The following is a 24,325-nucleotide window of genomic DNA, read 5'->3' on the forward strand; positions in this document are numbered from 1 at the left end:
ACTCTGAAGAGTGAGCCTTCTTAAACCTAGCATAATGCACTATACGTTTTTATTTGCAGTCACCAAAAACTTGAGCTTCTAGGGACACAGACTTTGATTCATTCATCTGCTGCCAGTGAGTAATAGCATCTGGCACAGAGGAGATGCTCAGTAAGGGATGAATGGATAAATGAGTGAAATGAAAGTTGTATTTTGTCAATAGAAAAGTACCATATGATGGTTAGCTATTGCTGGGTTTTTTTTTTTTCTGTTTTAAGCATGTCTTCCAATAATTCTCAACCCTACAATATAGAAAGGACTTCATCTGCACATCGTGTAGATGGAAGGAAATAGGCTGAATTATCTCAAAAGTCCTCAGCTCTAAGTTTCTGACCAATGAGGGAAGGCAGGAGGGGGGAGGAATCAGGCATTGAAGTTAGTGATGTTCTGGGGAATGACTATCCGAGAGCTAGGGCACTCCAGGTGTTAAAAAGCACATGTGTGATGCCCAGAACTCTGTGCAGGGTGGGGAACCTGCGGCCTTGGGTCCACATGTGGCCTTCTGGATCCTTGAGTGCAGCCTTTTGACCGAGTCCAAATTTTACAGAACAAATCCTTTTAAGAAAGGCATTTGTTCTATGAAGTTTGGATTCAGTCCAGGGGCTGCACTCGGGGATCCGGAGGGCCACATGTGGCCTTCAGGCCACAGGTTCCCCACCCCTAAACCTTCATCTTCATCATCTAGAAAATGGAAATGGTTTGGTTGTTGTGAAGAGTGGGGATAAAGTTTACAAAACATATTGCAGGAAGCATGCACTTGGTCCTCACTTTATGTAGATATGTTTGAACTCCTGGTTGATGTGTCTTAGCAAAATATGATGTCGTTAATTATCGAGAGAGCCTGTTGCAAGGTATGGACACATAATCCCACATAGCGTGGAAGCCTATTTCCCTGCACACCTGAGTTACCAGAAGAGATATCATAAAACCATTTCTTGATCATTGTCCCAGGGTCATTACTTGATACAAAGCAATTACTCTGGAGTTTCACTATAAAACAACCCCTGGAATTGGGTGTAAGGAGGGTCTTGGACCCTGGCCAAAGTATTATTACATGTTGGAAATGCCAGAGACTCAGCACTAATGCTATTCTAACAGCAATTCCGGACATGAACTCTTAGTGGGTGATTATCATTTGTTAAGTAGCTACTGTGCGTCAAATACTGAAGTAGATGCCTTACACATCTTATCTGATTTGTTTATCTTAATGCTCTATTGGGGTGGTTATTTTTAACTTTTTTTCCCCTACCTGAGAACACCGAGGCTCACAAAAAAGAAGTTATTTCTCTCAGGATTTAAATGGATTCAGCCAGAATATGCGTCTAGGAATATTACCCTTCTTTTCTCCTCTGTCCAGTAAGTTGACTTTCCCAGAATGGAGGTGAAACCAGACAGTGAAACATGGCGTTGGGGGTAAAGCCAACGGGATCTGTACAACTATACATCTGAATCTGCTTTTTCTGTCTCTAGGTCAGGATCGCAGTGAAGCCACTTTGATAAAGAGGTTTAAAGGTGAAGGGGTCCGGTACAAAGCCAAATTGATCGGGATTGATGAAGTTTCCGCAGCTCGGGGAGACAAGTTATGTCAAGATTCCATGATGAAACTCAAGGTGCTGTGCAAACATTTTATTTTCAATATCTTGGGTTTGACATGACTGAGAGAAAGAAATTATTACCATCATTATGGCAAATAACTTTATTCATTTATTGGTAAACTACTTGGTTCACTGATGAATTATCATATTTACTCTCTGGGAAGAAATTTCAATCACTGAGCAAATGTTGAGTAAGTACCTACTATGGGGAGGTATTTTACGAGGCCCTGTTTTATCATTTTTGAGTGTATCACATTTTATTCAATTTTATCTTCATTGTGCAACCCCTGCAAAAATAAAAGTACAAAATTATCAAATTGTTTAGTCCCTCACATTTTATGAGTTTTATCTACTTTATTTTTGAATAAATTTTATATATTTTGCCATGTAGCAAAAGATGTTAAGGTAAAAGCTGATTTTATTCATTCTTATAATTTCTACTAATGTATCCCAATATTAATATTTTATAGTAAAAGGAAAAATAATATTTTTAAACATAATATATAACTAGATACTGAGATTTGGAGATATTACAAAGAGGTTTCTGATTTTAAAGGCCATAAAGAGGGCTTTTCTCTGTGAAATCTAAGAAATAAATTGGAAAACTTTTAAATATACAAAACAAGCAAATTATTTTATTAAAAAGCCTTTAAAAATATATAAGAAATAATGCTGTTCCCAGATTCTTATCTCCATATATTCTGTTTCTTTTTTTAAGAAAACGTATTATAAAATATTGGAGAAATAAATAATGTAGCAAGAAGTCTACAAATATTTTATGCATTTAAAGCATATATAATTGAATTATTTTTCTGATTATAGAGTTCACATTTTTTTTTTTTTTTGAGACAGGGTCTCACTCTGTTGCCTGGGCTAGAATGCCGTGGCGTCAGCCCAGCTCACAGCAAACTCAAACTCCTGGGCTCAAGCAATCCTGCCTCAGCCTCCCAACTAGCTGGGACTACAGGCATGAGCCACTGTGCCCAGCTAATTTTTTCTGTATATTTTTAGTTGGCCCCCTAATTTCTTTCTATTTTTTTAGTAGAGACGGGATCTCGCTCTTGCTCAGGCTGGTCTCGAGCTCCTGACCTCGAGTGATCCACCCTCCTCGGCCTCCCAGAGTGCTAGGATTACAGGCGTGAGCCACCACACCCGGCCCACATATGTTACAAAATATTTTGAAAGTATAGAAAGTATGAGGAAGAAAATTGAAGTAATCTACAATCTCTCAATATCAGTGTCAACAGTTTTGTGTAAATTTACAATCTGTTTTTACATATATAATATATGAAGTATACACATATATGTAATAAAATTAGAATTACAAGTTATATGGTTCCATATCCTGAGTTTTTTTCCTCATCTAATATATATGAGCATTGTGTTTTTTTTAATACGTTCAAATAGTCTTTGACAGTGAAATATTTTTAAGTATAAAAAAAAAGGAAGAAAAGAAAAAGCAAGCCTTGCCAAGTACCTAAAAATATTAAGCGAGATAAAATCTGTAAATTACCTTCTGTATCCCCTTTTCTTTCACAGATGCTTAATAAATCACAGCTACTAATGTTATTTTTGTGTATGCTATACAAGTTTTCTTAGCAGTTTAACATGTTTATCAGATGCTAAGTTTCCCTATAGTATGGCTCCTAGATACCATGATTTTAAAAACTCTTAATTTTCTATCTGTATATCCATTCCTATAGCTTCTTTTTATTTTTTTGAGCTGTTATACAAACAAACTTTATTTTAATAGCTGTGTATTTAGTATAAGGTCACTAGAAAAAAGGCATAAAAGACATCAAAATCATGATTTCACAGATAATCCCCTTGGACAAGGTTAATGCATCTTTTTTTTTTTATAATTAAGCAATGCTATGAGATTTTAGGGCCATCCGATAATGAACTGTCTTCATCTCCTAAGTTCAAATCTGAATGCTCAAAATAGATGAAGGAAGGAGTTGAGCGGAAGAATTCCAAATTCCAGCTTTGTGATTGATAAAGGCTGGGTTGGAGGATGTGACCTAGATACACAACTACAGCAGCATCCTTGAGTGAGACTGGCTATTCCATTTGGTTTGTGAGATCTTGGATGACTACAGCCCTCCCTGTTCCCCTACTTCCTGCCCTGCCCCAGAAAAGGACCTGTGATTCGTATGTGAGATCAGACCAGAACACAACCCGTCCACCAGCAGGCAGGTTCACAGAGAGCCCCAGGAGAGATTGAGTTTTGTGTGTTCAACTTTAAACTCTCTAATCAGATAGAGCCACACCTGTCATCCCAAGCATGAGGATAAAGGGTAGGATCTTGGTCTTGCTGAAGTCCCTTCTTACTGAATATGAAGTCAGACAAATGGAGATTTGCTCCAGACAAATCTTAATTAAAAGACATCAAGAAAATGTCATTACTTAACCTTTCATCAGCAAAGACCTGGTTCTCACCCTGAGCTACAAGTCTGCTGATGAGGAGAAAGGAGCTTGTGCATCTTCCTTTACCAGGTATCTGTCACCTCATCCGCCAGCTGCCTTCATGGAAGGACTGAGGCCTCAGTGGATGTGAATCAGGAGTTGGCCTCTGCTCCCAGAATGTTCTCACTCTGAATTAGCATTGGTCCAAGCTAGTGGACCAGGGCTGGCATTCGTTGCCAACCTTGTGTGCACGTGTGTTACCTGCATTGAAGTGCTCCATCTGTCACCTCTCATAACCATAAGGTCCCCGAAGCTCTGAGAGTTTGTCCGACCATAAAACACTCTTGTCAAATGCACTGAACTTGTGGAGGGTTTCTTGGTTCCCAGACAATTGTGTTTCATTATTTGTAAGTTGCTGAGAAGAATGTTGACATTTCAGCTCCCAGTAGTTTTTCTTTAGGAAACACAGAAACATAAATGATCGATTCTCCATTTGGCCACCTGCCCAGGAAAATAAGAGGCAGAGAAGCACAAAATGCCTCTTAGCTTTCCAAAAAGGCCCATTTGCTCATGTTAGGCCATATGAGAAATTAAAAAAAAAAAAATCTTTTTTTTTTTTTTTTTTTTTTGCTAGACTCTCTGAAGCTGGTGCATTTCTTGCTTTAGAGAGTTTTCTCTTGTATTATAGAGGTTTGAGAGGGGATTTGTATTGTGAGTATGAGTGGCCCATTGCCTACCAGCAAAGTATCATCATCATCATCATTGTTGACATCTTCTTATTTTAATTTATAGTCAACAAAGCAGTTTCACATATATTACCTCTTTTGATCTTATGAGATAGATATTAGCCTCCTTGTTTTATAAATAAGAAGTTCAGAAAAGTTAAAGTATTTGTCTCACAACCTTTATTTAATCTAATAAGCCCAGAAGTTAGACCCAGATCTCCAGAGGCTTGGTGTTTGACAAGACATAGTTTAGCACTTAATTGTATTCCTTTTTGTGTTTGCATTTAATTTATTTGGGTTCCCAAACCAGATTTTAAGCTCCTGCCAGTAACTACTACCCAACAGCCACACATCCGTTGACTTCTAGAGTATTCAGCTTTCAGAGACATTAGACAAGATGGTGGTGGTTGAAGCTATTACAAGGGATGGGGTCTCCCAAAGACAGTGCCTGGAGAGCTAAGTACAGAACCCTGAGTATGGCCAACAGGGCACTGAGAGAAACAAAATCTACCCTGGACAGATCAGATGAAGACACTTATGAAGAAGCTACTTGCAAAGGGCAGGCCAGGTTAGGGTACCAAACAAGGGTTGGTGAGGCACGCAGAGTATAGTGACAGTGGGAAGCTGTTACCACCCTAGGAAGACATGTATTTATTTTGGGACACAGGGAAAGCAGGATTGATAAGAAAGCCCGCCTCCCTCACCAAGGGAAAACATGGCTACTGCAAGAGGTGCAGATCGAGGCTGAGAAGGGAATGGGGAGAAATGCCCTGACCTCAGCTGGAAGCCACAGGAAAGGAAGCTCAGGAGATCTGAGGGGTCAGTCACTGAGGACAAAGCAGGACAGAGAAATATATTTGAATTCCCTTTTTTACTGGGAAAAGTGAAACTTATGCTGCATTTTTCCCCTAAGATCATACAGATGATGACTAGCAGGACTGAGCATAGAGACCAGGTTATTGCATGCACTTTCTGGAATAGCATTCTAAAGTTTTTAGCATTCATGCCTGAAACCTGTTGTGTTTACACATGTGCTTGTGTGTTCCATAGAGAGCACGGTCCTATATTATGTGTATGTGTCATGCTGTGTGTGTATTCTCAAAGCCCTTTCATGTACGTCAACCATCTGATTCTCACAGGAACCCCTGAGTGGGACGGGGCAGCCTGTCAATCTTGCCTGGCACGCCTGACCTCTTCTCTCTGTGCAGGTTCCTCCCTCAAGCCACTGCCTACCTGTGACTCCCTTAGGGATGCCTGTGTCAGCCCCTCCCTCAGTGCCTAGCAATGGTGTTGCTTAAAAATACCAATATTAGTATTAGTAAGAAAAATAACTGTTACTTACTGAGAGCTCCCCGAACACTGTGCCAAGTGCATAGTTCATTTAAGGTCCCAGCACTCCCATGAAGTAAGAAATGTGACTGTTCTCATTTTAGAGTTCCTCTTCACCACTAAGTGTGGAAGCTGGTAGTTCTACTTAGCTATTCTCAGGAACTTTTGGACATGTTTGTAGTATGGCATGGTCTTTTTTTTAAAATCTGTTTCTCAAAAAGGGTCCTAGAGAGGAGAGGGTTATAGTAGAAAGAACCCTATTTTAGAATCAGAAAGATCACTGTTTGAACTCCATTTCTATGACTTACTAGCTTCTTTGGGTTCTGGAAGGTTCTTTTGACCCCCTGGCCTTATGTTTCCTCATCTGCAAAATGAAGGAGGTAATTCTTACTTCCCAGGATTGCGGTGTGAGCTAAATTATATGACATGTACCAGAACGTTTGGAATATAGTAGGCACCCAAGAAAAATGTTTGACTCCCAGTTTCCAGGTTTCCAGTGGTGATTTAATAGGTCAGGTGGCTACTATTAGGCACAAAGCCCAGAGCAAGACCTACTACATCCACACCTTCTGACTCCCTAACCAGAGCTATCTCCTGGACCTCAGTTAGTTCCACGTTGTGGCAAGGAGTACTGCTGTAGATGAGCCCCTGTGGGTACTGTCTGGTGGCAGGCTCGCCTGGACACAGTGCAGTTTTTCAGAGCTTGACTCAGAGTCCTGTCTCACAAGAAAAATGTGCTCGAAAAAATTGGATTTTTATTTCCCCAAAGATAGTACCTTGTGGATAGTCCTCTCTTTCATTTGTCATGTGAAGCAGCAGCTCCAAGCAGAAATGCTCCTGGAACATGCATGTTGGCTGTCTCCATCCTGTTTTATGTGCAGCCATATTCTACCGCAGAGTTCTTGGATAGCTTCTTGGAACCAGTAAGCAAAACGGACCTTAGTATCTAATCAGCACTACTGTGTTCTAGGAATTATTGCTGTGTGGTGTTCCAGGAGTTCTGTCAGCTGGGACTGTGAGGACTGTCTTGGACATGGAGGCAGTGAAGCTGCTCTTCCTGACCAAAGGTGCAGCCCTCTCCCCACCTGTCCTGTGATGCTCTCACCTAGGAAAGAATACGGCCAGAGGAGGGCCTCGCCTCCCCTCTCACAGTCCTTCCAATGCTTTCCTTTATGAGGGGGTGGCTTAGTCCGTTTGTGCTGCTGCAAAAAAGTCCCTGAGACTGGGTAATTTATAAAGAACAGAAATTTATTTTCTTATAGTCCGGATGCTGGGAAGTTGAAGATCAAGGTGCTGGCAGGTTCAGTGTCTGGTGAGGGCCCAGTCTCTCAGCTTCCAAGATGGTACCTTGACACTGTAGCCTCCTGAGAAGAGGAATGCTGTGTCCTCGCAACAGAATGGGAAAAAGGGAAACAAACCCACTCCCTCAAGCCTTTTGTAAGGGCCCTAATCATCTTTAAGAAGGCTCTGAGGCCCTTATGACTTAATCACCTCCTAAAAGCCCCACCTCTTAATACTATCACACTGGCAAATTTCAATATGTGAATTTGGGGGAACACATTCAGACTATAGTAGGGGGCTAATTATTGTTCTGTCTTTTGTGTATCCTGGATACCTGAGGTTGAAGGTTGGCATGAGGAGAGGTAGTAATAACATATGTTATGTTACTCCAAATCTAGCCAAGGCCACAGATTTCAAAGTTTTCCTAGGTGCAGTATCTGGCTTGTCCACTAGTTACTACCCAAAGGAAGGAAGGTCACTTTGCTCCCTGCCGAGTGCCTGCTTTATGTGGGCTCCATTCTCTCTACCAAGCACATAGAACAAATAAAACAAAGTTGCATGTACAATTGAGCCTCCATTCTACTGGGCAAAGGAAGACAATCAGCAAAGGAATATGTGATACGTTAGATGGTGGTGACTGTCATGAGGAAAGTGAAGGAGGGAAAATGAATGAGATGTGATCTGGCATGACGCGTGTGCTCTGTGGCTAAGGGGATCATCAGAGAGGGCGGCATTGAACAGAAGTAAGAATTACCTCTGGGATTCCAAAGACATACTTTCACCGTTCCCCCGTGTTCCTTGAAAATATCCTGCGGTGAATTCGTGGGAAAGCAAGCAGCACATTGAGGAATCTAGAAACCACTGAATGGTGGGGGGAGGGGCAGTGTTCAAGAGACAAAGGACTTTGCTTTGGATGCGAGTCACTCTCTAACCATTTATAGGGCAGTCATTGGAGGAGGGAACCTTACATGTAGGGTTTCTGAGGGGCTGAGAGAGGAATGCTGGGAGGGGCTGTGAGGAGAGAGATTCCACTCCCTAGAAGGAAGACACATGTGAAGAATGATAATCGGCCCCAGCACCAAGAGCTCAGAGAGCTGAGCTGTGTTCTCACGTTTTTCACCAATTCTCTGTGCCATCTCAGGACTGTCCATCATCTTTCAGAACATCATTTTTCTCATCTGTCAGTTGGGAAACATGGACAGATTAGTTTTTAAGATTCTGTCTGGCTCTAACATTCTGTTTATCTGTAAGATGTTCTGGGGAATGAATGGATGACTTAAGAAAGAGTAATTTCCTATTAGTAGGTATCGAAACAGGAACTGGACTGCAAACTTTAATGGACATTCATTTATTTACTAGAAGAAATTAATTTTTGTCACATCTCTGCAGTGTACCAGGCATTGTACTAGGAATTTTACACAAATTAAATGTTCATTTAATTCACTCAACTGTGCAAAAAACAGTATTTACACTTGAGGAAGTAGAGCTAAGAGGTTAAATAATTTGTCCAGGCCGGGACACCTGTGATCCTAGCACTCTGGGAGGCCGAGGCAGGAGGATCACTCAAGGTCAGGAATGCTGAGACCAGCCTGAGCAAGAGTGAGACCCCATCTCTACTAAAAATAGAAATTAGCTGGTTTTACAAAATTAAAAAAATAATAATAATTTGTCCAAGTTCACACCGAACCATGAGTATAATTCAGATATTCTGATTCCACAGCACCCGAAGTGAGGATAATCCAGCAGCCTCAAGGGAACCTGCCTTCCTCGTAGCTGCTGCTCTCTAACACCCGTCAATCCCCCAAACTGATGCTGGGAACGTATTGTTCTAAGAGCAGCACAAACTACTTTTGTCTCCTGGAAATAGGAAGTCAATATTATTTTAGACTTTTCTACCCCTAAAAGCCTAGAATCATAACTGCTCAGAGTTGGACTTAATCTTGCTGTCAGTGGGGGCTACCAGTGACAAGGGGTTGGAAGCCTCAAGGCACCTAACGCAGAGTCAGCGGCAGCCCTTGGGTGTAGATCCCTTGGAATGTCTTCATCCTCTGAGTTGTGCCCTAGATGAAGCCGGTGCTTACCTGTAATTGGCCACCACAGAATCTAATTTAAAAAGCAAGTTTTTTTCCTCTTAACTTGAGTCATATCAACTTTGGGGGGGCCTCTATATATGATACATTCATTTAACAGTTATTTGCTGGGCACCTCCTCCCTCCAGGGGTGTCCTAAGCACCAGGGATAGTAAGTAACGTAACATCTTTACTTGGGAAGTTATCGTCTCATTGACTCATATATATATTATATATATAAAACCTTTGGCTTAATATATATATATATAATCTTTGGCTTATAAAAAGTTTAAGAGAGTAGAGAACAGATGTCTTGATAAATGGAATGCGTTTGGTAGATCTTTACCTTAAAACATAGCAATGAGGGGAAAAAGGGGAGTGGAAAATGCAAAATTTTTTGAATAAAAATTGCAAATAATAAGCCTCTAACTAGGATGATCACGTTTTTACAAACAAAATTGAGAGATACGGTCTAGCACTAGTTTTTCTTTTATTTCCATTCAAATCTCTAACGCTGATTCATATCAATCTGAAAGCCTTTTCGAGAAATATAAAAGCAAAATCACATTTAGGGGAATATATTTTGACACTCACCTTTATTTAAAAGATTAAAACCATATCCAGTGCCAAATCCAGGAAAGATATTAATATGAGGACCATATTGTGTCTACCTTGGTTTCCTTGATTCTGAGCCGGGTGGTATCTAGGTGCCAAGTAGGCATCTGATAAATCTTGATTAGTTAAACGAGTGCATGTTCAAATATCTATTTATACAGTGTTAGAACAGCTCGGGCAAGCATCATGCTAAAGCATCAAGAAGATATGAGCACGCTGTGTAGAGAAACGTGGGAGGGTGAAGTAAAAAGAGTGCGCATGATTGGTGGCATCGGCTGATGGTATCTGACGTGCCTTTGGGACCAGAGGGAATTTTTAAATGAAAACACTAAAGTAAAAACCATGTCCTTCCTTTCAACAGGGCATTGTTGCTGGCGCTCGTTCCAAAGGAGAACACAAACAGAAAATCTTTTTAACCATCTCCTTTGGAGGAATCAAAATCTTTGATGAGAAGACAGGGGTAAGTAAAAGAATCACATGGCATTGTGAAATTGAATCCATTGACAGATGTGCCCTTAAAAGCCTCTACTCTCTGGGCAGGAATATAAAACAAGCATAAAAACACATAAAGCAACTGACAAAGTTGATCAACTGTGATCGTCCATCAAAGCAAGTCTCTTTGCTGACTTGGCCACAGTGTGACTGCACCGGGTTTCTTATAGTGTAATTGTGATAAAAGTGTCACCCCATCCTGGTACTCTAATGGGAGATTGATGAGCTTTGAAGATCAATGGGTAATGTGACAGTTTAAGTTACATTTCTTTGTGTGTTGGCGACTTTAATGACATGCATCCTAGAGGGAGACACATGTAGGTGTTTTGACTCGGTCAAAGCATCCAGACTCTCTTGAGTTTAACCTGTAGCACCTTGCAATTGCTGTAATCAAAAAGAATAAATAGAGTTCTCAATCTTAAAAAAAATCTATCACTGCACAACCAGGAAATAGAAGGGCTGATATGTTTGTTGAACCCACCAAAGAAGGGGATTATGTTTTCATCAACCTCACAGCTGCAATTAACTCCCAGCCTCGTCCCCAGAGCTCACCTGACACTGTCGGTCCTGTTCATTGATGGTAAGGAAAAAACAGAAAAACGTTCTATGATCCATTTTCTGCGAGAGCAAGAATCAAACAGATGTGTTTTTCCTTTTATTCATTCAGTGTTTTGAAGGTTGTAAAATACCTCCATGTATATCACCTCCTTTGAACTTTACAAAGATGATTTATCAAGCACTTTGTAAACAATATTCAACTAGCCAAGTTACTTGATCTTGGTCATTTTGCATTATTATTTTCTTCTTGTTCTGACTGTTAGGAGGATAACGTAAGGGTTAGCAGGATGATAATTTCAAAATAAAAAGTCTCTTCTTTTCTTGAAGAATGAAGAGTTTTAGAAAAATTATTCCTAAATAACTAGTAACAGAACAGGTATTTATACACTCATGATCATAACAGCATTATTCTCAATAGCCAAAAGGTGGAAGCAACCCAAGTGTACATTGATGGATGAAGAGATAAATAAAATGTAACATGTACATACAATGGGATACTGTAAGAGCCTTAAAGTGAAAGAAAATTCTGACATGTGCTATCACATGGCTGAACTTCAAAGACGTTATGCTGAATGAAACAAGCCAGACACAAAAAGACAAATATTAATAATTCCACTTATGTGAGGTCCTTAGAGTAGTCAAAATCATAGAGATAGAAAGTGTTAATAGAATGGTGATTTCCAGGGTCTTGGGAGAAAGAACAGTGGGGAGTTATTATTAATGGGTATAAAGTTTCAGTTTTGGAAGATGAAAATGTTCTGGAGATGGCTGGTGGTGATGGTTGCACAAAAATATGAATATCCTTAATGCCAGTTCAAAAATAGTTCAAATAGTAATTCGTATATACATATACATTTTACCACAATAAAAAAATGATAACTAGTAATAATAACTCCCATTTGTTGAGTACCTCCTATAAACTAGGTACATGTTAGTGATTTTACATACATTATTTAGTTTCATGCTCACAACATTCCTATGTGATGATGACAATGACAGCTACTTCATCAGGTACGTGTTATATGCCAGGCATTGTTGTAAGTCTTTTTAAGTATTGGGTCATTTAATCCTCACAACAACCCTATGAAATAGATGGTATTATACCTATTTTACAGTTGAAAACATCAAGGACAGAAAAGTTCATGTGACTTTCTGTAAGTACATGGTAGCAGAGGCAGGATTAAAACCCAGGCAGTCTGGCTTCTGAGTCCTTTTGCTTAACCGCATGCCTGTTAGCTCTGAGCATAAGTGACTTTCTTAAGTTCACCCATGTTTTGTATTCTTTGATGAGATAATCAGATATAATTTTATTATACTCACAAGTCCTTGAGACAGGAGCACAGCCCACAAAAAAGTCACAGGGGAAAGACACCAGGGTGGTCAGGAGACAAAAGACAGGGAGCCTTAAGGCCACAGCTTTTATTGGGGTTTCCTCTGGAAACGCAAGGCAAGGCAGGGTGAATGATTGGCGAGTGTGAATCATTTTGTCTGGCCCTAAGCTGCAGGGGTGGTCCCCAGTTGCCTGACACCTGTCTTGGGATAATGAAGACAGAGGCACATTGCCTCCTGGAGTACGTGTGCCAGATAGAGGAGGTGTGCCAGGTTGGTTAGTTTGCATCAAAGACCTGCTCCTGGCTGGGCCCTTTGCTGTATCTAAGGATTGACTGGCCGTGGAAGAAACCATCTCTCCGCTGCCAGAAAGGTTTTTTTAAGATGTCAAAACATCATAATATATAGAAAATTTAAAAATATTTACGATATAACCCAGTATGTAGGAAGCAGAACTGGGATTTAACCTTGAGTTGACCCGAATCAAAAAATCAATGCAATTTACCTCTACTTTATAGAGAAAGGCGGGCCTACCTGGGGCTGCCTGGGTAGAAGCCGGTTTAGAATGAGGGCACAAGCACTGGGAGTCAAAGCACTTGAGTTCAGCAGGATTAGAGCCTAATGTAAGCCTCTCTCGCCTTCATAAAAATATGTATGGTTTCAGAAACCAGGGAGGTTTTTCTCTTTCCTGGAAAGACTATAGTTTGGAGCCCTGTGCTCAGTTTAGAATGGATCTATGCAAATCAAAGTCTATTCTGATGAGGAGGAGCAGGGAAGTTGGGAGACTAGAAACTGTGCTGAGCCAACAGCTCTTGACACAAACAGGGATCAAGGGATCCTAGGTAACACGTGGGAGGTAGAGAACTTGGGGCTTATGTAATACAAACTTGGAGAAAATCATTGGTTCTTTACCATCCCTTACGGTAGCTAATAATGTAGATCAAGCCTGATTGAGAGAGACTTTCACAATGATTTATATGCCCCGATGTCAGGATGTCATCTCTAGTCTCTTCCCAATTCCACCCCTGTCCACCACCGTGACAACTGGCATAACCTAAGGCACGGGGGCAGGGGAGAAAGGTATCTGGTGTATCTTATCTGGGGGCCAAGTTTCTGGCTTTGTGATTTTGTAATGTACCTTCCCCACCTCCAATCAAATAGGCTGTTCCCAGATAATTAAAGTCCCAGTTACCTTGATGTTAACTAATGAAGAGAGGTAGTTTCCATTCTTTCTACCTCATATCTGCATTTTACTCAAAGGTGGCTAAACTGGCCCCGAAGAAAGCTACCACCAAACTTTATAACACTATTTTTGATTCTTCAGCTACACACAAAGAGAACAACAGTAAAATCATTATTTCAGCCCAAAGCTGCTTGGCTTTGTGGGGAAAATGTCAGATCCCTCGTGAACAATCAGGAAGGAGGCGGAGTTCATTGTTTTCTCTCTGGCTTAGTCTACTCCAGTTGTGTTTGATTAACATTAGACCTCTGTAGCCTCAGCTTCTGCAACCTTAGCTTGTTAATGTGCCCCAGCACAAGTCCTGGAAACATTCCTAAAAGGATCGGGTATGTTTGAATCTGAAGTAGAGATGACAGGGCACAGGGTGCCCCGTGTTCGTAGTCTTCATATCTCCAAAGAATTGTCTGGTAGAGGAAGGAACTGACTTGTTCTGGTGACCTCAGGGAATGGAACCAGGACAAATAGATAGAAGTTTCTAGGAAACATTTTCAGTTTATTAGTAAGAAAACTTTTCCATCAGTCAGCAATTAAATAGGCTGCCTTCTGTGCAAGTGAGTTCATCCTTGCTGGGGGTGTTGAAGCAACAACCACACGGTGAGATATCGTTGAAGGAAGTCAGGTAGAGGACGAGGTGATGAACAAAATAGCATCTAAGTAGATTTCTGAGACTAATTTTAAGCTGCTGTTTGCCCTTAAAGTCATGTCTATTGATGCTTTTTATTTGAAAAACTCCCACTGGAGATGATGAGCAGGAATAGTTTACTAAACCTTTGTCATGGCCCAGCAGGGGACTGACTGAATTGTGCAGGATGGGATTCTAAGTGAAGTATTTTGCCCTACATATCAAAGAAATGGAAAACTGGGTCTTTATTATTTAGAGTGATAAATCTTAGTTGTTTATCTTGTCTAAGGTATTTTTGCTCAAGCTTGCCTGCACTTTTTTTTAAAACCAAGAAAAGAAACATTTGCAGAATGTGACAATAGCTGAAATCCAAAAGCTGTCAAAAATGTTTTGCTCCCAATTAAAGAGACCCTTTGCAGCAATTTACACCCTATCTTGAATTTCAAAGAACTCCTGATCTCAATCTGTGTATGAGTAAATTTTTTAATAAATTAGCATGTTGCAGGGAGTAAATCAATATTGAAAGCTGTTCCTGTTTTCAGATACCTAGATATTGCTGATTTATCAAAGGGATTAGTAAGAATGCAGAAAATGTCACACATAAACTTGTTATTAGTAATAATAGGAACAGTAGCAAATCAGGAGTGGAAATGGTTTTCACATTAATATCTTACCAGGTCCTCAGACCAGACTGGTAGATACCAAGGCAGGAATGATGTCATCTTTATTTCACAGATAAGGAAACTGAAATTCTGGGAGTGTCCCTAACCTGGCTGTCCTGGCTGTAGGCTTAGAACAGACCTTCCAGCTCTAAGACCTGTATCTTTCATGTGAACCACACTGACTCTCTTATCTCCTCATTTACAATTTTATTCCATAGAATTATTACAATATTATGCCATAAAAATAATAAATATTTCAGCACCCTAAAGATAAGTCTGATCTTTAGGAGAGAGGGCAATGGTCTCTATCAACTTCACACATTGCAACATCCTTGTTGCCACAATCACAGGAATTTTGCTCATTCATTTTAATGAGCCAACACATACTTAGCATAACTATGTGCACCATTCTAAGTACACTATCACAAATTCTATGAAGTAGATGTTATTATTATCACCATTTTACAGATGCAAAAACTAAAATTTAAATAATTTAAGTCACACACCTAATCATTGGCAGAGCTGGGATTCAAACCCAGGCAGCCTGGTCCAGAATCCTTGATACTAATAAGGTGTTATTAATGATAACATAGCAAATTTTATAAATGATTTCCCTTTATCTGTATTAAGGCAGATTCAGTATTGTCTGTCTTATTGTCACCATTTTTCACTTTCATTCTGATGAGCTGTCCTGAGTGAAGATAAAAGGGGTGGAGTTACAATGGGGGACTGCTCCATTCGTAGTTTGTCTTGCGTAGACAGAATGTTGACAGTATAACTCATATATGTTTAGGCAGTACAGGTTGAGTATCCTTTATCCAAAATGCTTGGGACCAGAAGCATTTCAAATTTCAGAGTTTTTTGGATTTTAGAATATTTGCATTTTGTATATATTGACCCACTGAACATCCCAAATCCAAAAAATCCAAGATCTGAAATGCTCCAATAAGCATTTTCTTTGCTCATCATGTCAGGGCTCAAAGAGTTTGGATTTGGGAGCATTTCAGATTTCAGAACACACTGTAACTGTAACATACCGGATGCCTGTTCTCTGCCATTGCAGCTCTGTTTCCTCCTCGGGAAGGGCACAGTGGTCCTTGCCCCTGAGGTATTCATAGTCCAGTGGCAAAACCAGACTCACAAAGTGGACTGACACCTGCCAAGACACAGGTGTGAACTGAGTCATCCATGCTCAGGGATCGAGGCCTCACTTTGCCTAGAATATTTCTGAAAATTTCTACAGAAAAGGGTACACTGACTTGGCAATGGAGGAGTGAGTAAGAGAGGATCGGGTAATTAAGTCAGGAAAGAGAAGACAGTATTTCTGGAGGCACACACATCTGAAAGAGAAAGATGTGTGTGTGCATTCATTCTTCAGGGATTATTTATCGGGTGTCTCTGTAAACACATAGATGAATAAGGCCCTATCTTTTTGTCATCACCGTTGTCTATCTAGTTAGCAGAGTGACTCACACATAGTAGGTGCCCAGTCACGCTTACTGCGTAGAAAATAAAATGACGTGGTGAAGAAGAACCAGCAAATGTTACATAGAATATCTAGCATATGCCAGTTGAGAGCAGGAGAGTGGCCAAGGATTCAGTATTACCTTTCATGATAGACAGGTAATTGTGTTCTAAATACAGTGGGTGCACTTAAATTTCAGGACTACTTAATAATTTATTTCTCAGTGAAAACCAGATGTCACCTTATTTGTGTCTCATCAAAAACAGGTCTATTCTCCCTTCAATTCAAACCAGATTTTTTTGATCAAGGTTTGGGAAGAGCAGCTGAAATCGGAAGAGCAACATCTCTGGGAAGGAGGCAAGAAGGAAGTGGAGGAGGCTGTGGACCAGCACACTGGGACCTGGTGGTCGCTGGCACCTATGAGTCTCTAGGATATTCCTGTCATCTTGGCCCATGAGCCAGTGCACAGGACTGTCACAGACTGGTGACAATGACTAGCCTGTAAACACGATCATGTGGTTTATAGCAGGCTTTTGTGGCTCTTATCTCATTTGACATCCAACCATTCTTGGAGGTTTTTTATTATCGCCCTTTTACAAATAAGTTAACTAAGGTATAGGTAGGTGAGGTGACTTGCCCAAGGTTACTGTATGTAGCAGAAATTAAATTCAAATTTTCAACACCTAAGCTAATTTTCTTTCTTTTGCTCCATAGACTCTCCACTGGCCTGGTTCTGTCTCTGTAATGGGTGCTGAGGAAACTCACATAGGCATTTTTGGTGGTTACAACTTTCAGGAGAGAGCAATAATGCAGGAATTTAATCGTTAAGGGCCAAGAATGTTAAACAACCTGCAATGCACAGGGCAGACTCATACAGCAAAAGCTATTTTCCTGTGCTATATGACTTTCGTATGTTTCTCTAAACATTCATGTAGGTGGTGGTCTGTCATGATCTGAATTTGAAACCTCATTCATTTTACATATAAACAATGTATTTTTACCCATATGCATATTATAATGCTGAATTATCCAGAAGAGCAACTAAACTAAGGGAAATATGAACTTATTCCTCCTATTAACTGAAATTTTGTATCTTTTGACTAACATCTCCCCAGTCCCCCCAAACCCCACCGTGTCCCTGGTAACCATCATTCTATGCTCTGTTTCTGTGAGTTCCACTGTTTTAGATTCCATATATAAATAAGACCATGTGGTATTTGTCTCTTTTCCTGGTATATTTCACTTAACATAATGTTTTCCAGGATCATCCATGGTCTCACAGATAATAGGATTTTCTTTTTTAAGGCTCAATAGTATTCCATTGTGAACGTATACCAGTTTGTTTGTCCATTCATCTACTGACAAACACTTAGGTTGATTCAGTGTCTTGGCTATTGTGAATAATGTCACAATGAACATAGGAGTACAGATATCTCTTTGACAGACTGATTTTATTTCCTTTGGATATATACCCAGTAGTGGGACTGCTGGGTCAAATGGTAGTTTAAGGCAATTTTCCTAATGTCTTTGTGCCTCTGTTTACTCATCTGTAAGATGGGGATAATAAAAATACCTATGTCTTGGGGTTGGTGCAAAATTAATTTAATCCTCTAGACTTAGAATAATGCCTAGTATACTAAGAAGCCCAATATTACATTATTGGCTATATTGTCTCATCTACTATATAGTCTTTCTGTGTCCTCCAAGCAGAATTAAGAAATCCCTTCATAATGCTCCTACAGCACTCTCTGCCTACCTTTATCCTAGTGCATGACCATCTGCATCATACTGAGTTGACTCCAGCCCCCATCAGATTACAAGCTCCATGTGAAGCACCTTGTCTCACTCTTTGCCGTATCTGCAGACCCTAGCATTAGAGGCCCTGGCATTTGACAGAGATGCTAACTGGTCATTAAAGGAAGAAGGGAAGGCATTCAGGGAGGGATAGAATGACAGAGAAAGAGGAAGGGAGCAAGGAAAGAAAATAATGACTAAGTCAACTTAAAATAAAATGCTAATTGTCTCAGCCAGATATTAGAGCCCAAGAGGCTATATGCCAAAGATGCTAGTTTTACCATATAAGCAGTAAGTGCAGAAAGAATAATGTACATGAATCAGGATTATCCAGTCATAGGATGTCAGGGATGGAAGGTCCCTTAGGCAGGAACTAACCCACTCGTTTACAAAGAAACAGACCTAGAACCCAGAAAGAAGGAGCAACCCCTGAAACCTCCCAGGAAATTATCTGCAAAAGCCTAGACTGGAACATCCCTCTGCACTGATTGGAGTCACTCTCTGATGCTCACAAAACAGGAAGCAGGAAGTGCCCTTTTCTCTCACTCCACGTTTCTTTATTTTGCCTTTCTTTTCTCCGCAGCCTCTTCTCTCTAGACCACCCCCACACTCTTTGCTTATTCTTCTCAATGTTCAGAGCTCCCACTGGCACTACAGCTGGCCTAGATCTATTTTAATATCAAAGAGACCGAACCTCTACGGGGAAGAATGGGGTCTCTGTATGTTTAGCGTCTTGTTGGATGATATTGGATTTTAATTTATCACAATAAAAAAATCAATTCATAGCTCAAAATCAGCATATTTTTAGAAATTGGCATTGTCAGGAAGCTGCCTCCATGAGATAATTTATAGGACCGAGTCTATAATTCATGACAGGGGAAAAAGGATGTTCATGATACCCTGGAAAGTGAAACCATGAATGTTTTCAAGCAGATTTGGTAAACTCAGAAATGCATTATCTTTCCCTTAATGAATCTTCTTATCAATCTTGATCTTTCAAGAGGTAAGAAGATAATATTTTCTGTGCTAGCTGCTTTTATGTGCTTGGTCTCGTGGAAGTCACACCTCTAAGAGCTCAACTAAGAAGGTACTATATTATTCCCATTAGACAGATGAGGAAACTGAGACCTGAAAGGTTAAGCAGCTTACACAAGAATGAATATTCAGCAAATTGTGGAGCCAGAAATTGACCCTAGCATGGTATGGTGCTAAGGTCCATATTCTTCCTGATTCCAGATGGTGGCATCTCTCCCCTTCCAGGGCATAGGGGCCTCTTGCAAGCCAGTGACCATTCATCTGCTCAGTGGGGGAGAAGTCAAACTGCTCTTAGAGTTGTCCTCATGCAGACAGGCCCTGTGACTGAAGGTTTATTGGCTACTATTTGGGCCTCCTTTTCTTATCTGAAAACCAAGGGGTCATGTGGCAATCTTTTTCTTAAAGGGCCAGATAGTAAGTATTTTAGGCTCCGGGGACTCTATTGTCTCTGTCACAACTACTTAATTTTGCACGAGTAGGTAGTGTGAAAGTTAGCACACACAATATCTAAACAAATGACCATGGCTACGTTCCAATAAAATTTTATTTGTAAAAATAGGTGACTGGCCCATGAGCTATTCTCTGCTTACTCTATTCCGGTTGATTATTAAGAATTTTTCTAATTTTCTCATTCTGATCCTGTGATAGGCCTATGAGCCCTTTGAGATAGCAGGATGAGGACCAGGTGAAGGTCTCTGGTTCTTTATTTCTGGGTCCTTTGTTCACTGCTCTTTTGTGGCTGACTTTTAGGATAGGTGTAGAAGAGCTTTTTATAAACTTTAAAGAGAAGTATTTATCTCTGAGGAATTGTATTATTTATTGCTACCATTGGTTAAGTACTAATTGCCAGACACAGTACTAAGTACTTTCTATACATTTTTCTCTTTGAATTCTTGAAACGCATCTATTAATTACATATTATTATCCCCATTTTACAGATGAGGTGACTAAGATGCAGGAAGGTTAGATCACTTGAACAGGGCAAGTCTTAAATTTTTATCCATTTATTCATTCAAAAGCTATTTACTGAGCACCTACTATAGGCCAGGGAGTGTTCTCAGAGATTTAGATACATTAGTGAACAAAAAGAGGGTCCCTAACTTGTGGAGTTTACATTCTAATATGGAGAGACAGAAAAGAAACAACAGACATACATAAATAATTTACTCTGTTAGGAAATAATCAGTGTTATGGAAAAGGAAAAAAGTAAGGCAAGGTCAGGGCATTTTCCCACTGTACTTTCTTTGTCCTCGCAAAAGGGTCCGTGACATGTGTGCCTTGTAAATCACAGATATTAACGTGCTCTGGGAGCCTCCTGTAGCTTTGAGGGTCAACTGAGTAATGGAGAAAGAAATTTCTGAAAATTCTCATCCAAATTCCAGAGGCCATTTCACTTGATAAATCAGAGCTGTCCATTTGGGTGTCTCTGCCTTTATTTAGATGGCTGATTGTTTTCTATGGGGTCTACTGTTTATCATTTTTCTATCTCCCCCATTTATTCTAAATTTTAATTTAAAACTCATTTTTCCATGACTGTGCCTTGGTTATTTAATAGGCGCTTCTGTTTTTACCAAGACAGTGCTTACAGGAGCTGTTTGTATGAGATGGTGATACTATAATTAGGTGCAGTGCTGATACGATGATTCTTTGTGCTTCTCTCCCCCGCTTTGCAGTGAGGGCCAGAGGAGGAGAAGCATTAATAGTTTTGGTTACAATAAAGGAATGTGATGTCATGGAAAGCAAGGGACGTGGTCAAGGTGAGAAGGGCCTGGTGAAGTCCACGTCCTGGGAGAGAGTTCTGTCTGAGGAAATGTGCAGGCTGGGGTCTGGGGACCAGGTGACCAAGGTGGAGCCTGGGGGCTGGTGACCAGTATTGTGGAAGGGCTGGGTTTGCCCTTAGCAAGTCACCTAATTACAAATATGCAGGTTAAACTGTAATGATAAAAGCAATAATAATAATGATGGTGATAATAATAATTATAACACTTACTGTCTTGCCAGATCTTGTAAGAGCTTTCCATACATGTCACTTCATACTTTCTGAAACACTGAACCTCTAAGCAGCTCAGTGCTCTCTTTTGGAATATGAAGGCAGTAATTAACTAGCCAACGATCTTGAAAAATAGAGGTATTATATCTTTTTTATAGACTATGACATTGAGGTTCAGAGAGGTGTCGTGGATTGCCAAGATGCCTCAGCTAGTAAGGGGGGCCCTGTCTGCCGCATCCTTTCATATCATCCCCGTGTGCCTGCCAAGACAAGGAAACCAGAGTGTCAGCGTTATCTTACATTGATGGTTAGATGTTACCTAGAACAGAACACTTCACTGATTTGCTGGTTTCCTTTTTCATACTTTGTTGTTTTGTGCTATGGTTACTGACTATGCATAATTTTTTAAATTCTAGAATTCTCAGTGAAACAAATGTAATGCCCTCACATTTGTGTATCATATACTCAGTCACTGCTTCTTCCTTGGCCTTTTCACTGCTTTTCCATAGAATAGGAATAACCATGCTACGCTGACAAAGTATTTGCATCCCCTGCTATTTGCAATATGAAAAGCGGGGAGAATTATAAACAAAGAAAAACCAAAGTGCTAGACTGTGTGTGACTTGAGGGCAGGGTCCATGATTTGGTCATTCTTGTATCTCTCGCCTCCTAGCATGTGGTCAGCTCCCAGTTGATATTTGTGGAATTGCACTAAATTCCTCATGGTAGAAGTAAAAAAGCCTCAGATTTACCTCCTTCTCTAGCTGCCTCCATAAAGCTTTGATCATTGTATGTGGCATCGGAACTCCGTCAACTGTGATCTCCCTGGGACAGAAAATGGCAGCTCCATCCCTCTTCCTATGGGCTTCAGTGATGCACCCCACTTTCTTCCAGCCATCTCTGTCCTTGCCAGGGCTCCTTTAATTTCTAGATGAGTAACAGGTTGTATAAAATGTATTAAAACTTGGATATAACAGATTAAATCTCAACTTCCAGTGTTATTAATGCCATTAATGCACAGGCAACTTGGTCTCCCCTGTTTTTCTTCCTGTTTGCTCATCCATATAACTTGCTTTCATCTTCTTCCCCATCCTTTGTCTCCTATTTTCATGTGCATGTAGATATACTCACCTTTTTTCTATTGCCGTATATATTTTTCCAAAGAAATTATGGAGTACCTGCCATGTATAAGCTATAAAACATAACCTGCTGTAAAAAGTATAATACGCTGGAGGACAGAAACTCTGCCTTATTATCTATGCAGCATGTGAGTCCTGCCTCTTCTACCCACTCTGTGTCCTGCCTGAGCCGGGAGCCCTCCCCAAGGGCGAGAGTCCCTTCAGGGACCTGTGGGGTCTGCACCTCCAGATTTTGATGCCTGTGCACCCTAGGCCCTGGAGCATGTGTAAGCACGTTTCAATCTGAGGAATGAGAGGGAGAAGGTTAGCCTAGCAGAGCCGGCGAGGTGGCGAGGGATGACCTGGGAGTGTAGTTTCTGTGCTGCAGGTGACTGCGTTGAGGAAATGATGCACAGTGACTCATCCTGTCCTCGCAATCGCACAATGAGCTATAGATATTACTACAGCCATCGTACTGAAAGAAGCCATGAACGTGAGGGATGGGGAAACAGAGACGCTCTAGGCACTGAGGACAAAAGCCAGTGACTGGACAGTTGTAATTCAAGCCTGCAGCCTCACAGCCTGTCTGACAGTCCCAAGGTCAGGTGCAGCCATTTCAGCCATAGGCAGCCCCTGTATTGTGGCTTCAGCCAAATATTTCTATTGGGATCACCCCAGGACGCACCCTCATCTCTAGCTGCCTCATTTGCCTAGCTCAGAGATTTGCCTGCCAGAATAAATCTGACTTCTTAAACAATTTTTAAAAAATCAGGAGATTTTAAATCTGCAAGAAATTACCAAGGAAGTATGGCCTCAACATTTAAATCTAAGACTGCTGGCACCTCCCAAGACTGAGGTCTGAATTTTCCATGATGTCTAAGAGATGTACAGACTATTTTGAAGTTATGTATTTAAAATTTTGAAAATAAAGATTTTACTGGCAATTGTCTAAACTCAAGACACTCATAACCTCACTTTTGAGGAGAAGATAGTTCATCTTCTATATAAATGGCTCCGACGAGAGTATCTGAGACTCTGAGATGCGGAGATGCATCATCTCATGACTCTGACGGTACAGTGTGATATATTCGCCCATGCGAATAGACACGCATACTCTTTCATGTTTATTTCTGCGCTGTCAAAGTCTGTGCCTATATTTTTTCTCCCTTATCTGTTTCCTAGAGTACAGCCACCCCAGCACTTAACAAAAACTTCTTCATCTGATACAATGGTAAAAAAAAATCTCTTATGTTTGAGGATCTTTTTTTAGTTTTCAAAACACTTTCACTTTATTCCTTTCAACTGATCTTCACATTAATCTTACAAGGTACACATTACACATGCAATTTTACTGATGATGGAGTGGTTAATTGCTGGCCCAAAGTCACACAGTGATAATTGATGGAGCCTGATCCTTGTTTATGTCTAATGCCTTTTCTGTTTATAAAAGTGGCATGTATTTATTGTACAGAATGTACAAAATATAGAAAAGCCATAAAGAAGAAAATATAAATTATCTGAACTCCCACCCACTTAGACATAAGCCAATATTTTGGTGTATTTACCATGTCTTCTTTACATGAATATAATTTTTTCTTGAAGTTGAAATTATACATGCTGCTTTGTAACCTACTTTTTTACTTGTCCACATTTTTCCTTTTATTAAATAGCTTTCTGCAACATCATTTGTAAAGCATTCACTGTAAAAGCATTCTAGCACATGAGTGGACCATAATTTCATAAACACCATGTTGTTAGCCATGCAGGTTGTATCTGTATTTTGAGCACATCTTTGCACATATCTGTCATTATTTCCTTCAGTTAAATTCCAGAATTCCTGGGTCAACATTGTATTTTTAGGGCTTTTGGTCAAATTACGTTCTAAAAAGTTGTGCTACCAGATGTATGATACTGTCTGTTTCACTACGTATTTGTCGGCATGGAGTATTACCATTTATTTT

General features: G+C 40.3%; 1 protein-coding gene across 8 annotated transcripts in view; it reads left to right on the forward strand.

Moving 5' to 3' along the window:
• Positions 1 to 24,325, forward strand: part of DAB1 (DAB adaptor protein 1) — a 394,543-nt gene that overhangs the window by 254,647 nt on the left and 115,571 nt on the right. For all 8 annotated transcript variants that reach the window (XM_045546433.1, XM_045546434.1, XM_045546435.1 and 5 more), the window contains 2 exons: positions 1,510 to 1,649; positions 10,421 to 10,519. In XM_045546433.1, coding sequence (XP_045402389.1) covers positions 1,510 to 1,649; positions 10,421 to 10,519 — 239 coding nt within the window. The remainder of the gene's footprint in view (positions 1 to 1,509; positions 1,650 to 10,420; positions 10,520 to 24,325) is intronic.

This window comes from Lemur catta, chromosome 3 (assembly GCF_020740605.2).
Source record: "Lemur catta isolate mLemCat1 chromosome 3, mLemCat1.pri, whole genome shotgun sequence".
NCBI classification, from domain to species: Eukaryota; Metazoa; Chordata; class Mammalia; order Primates; family Lemuridae; genus Lemur; species Lemur catta.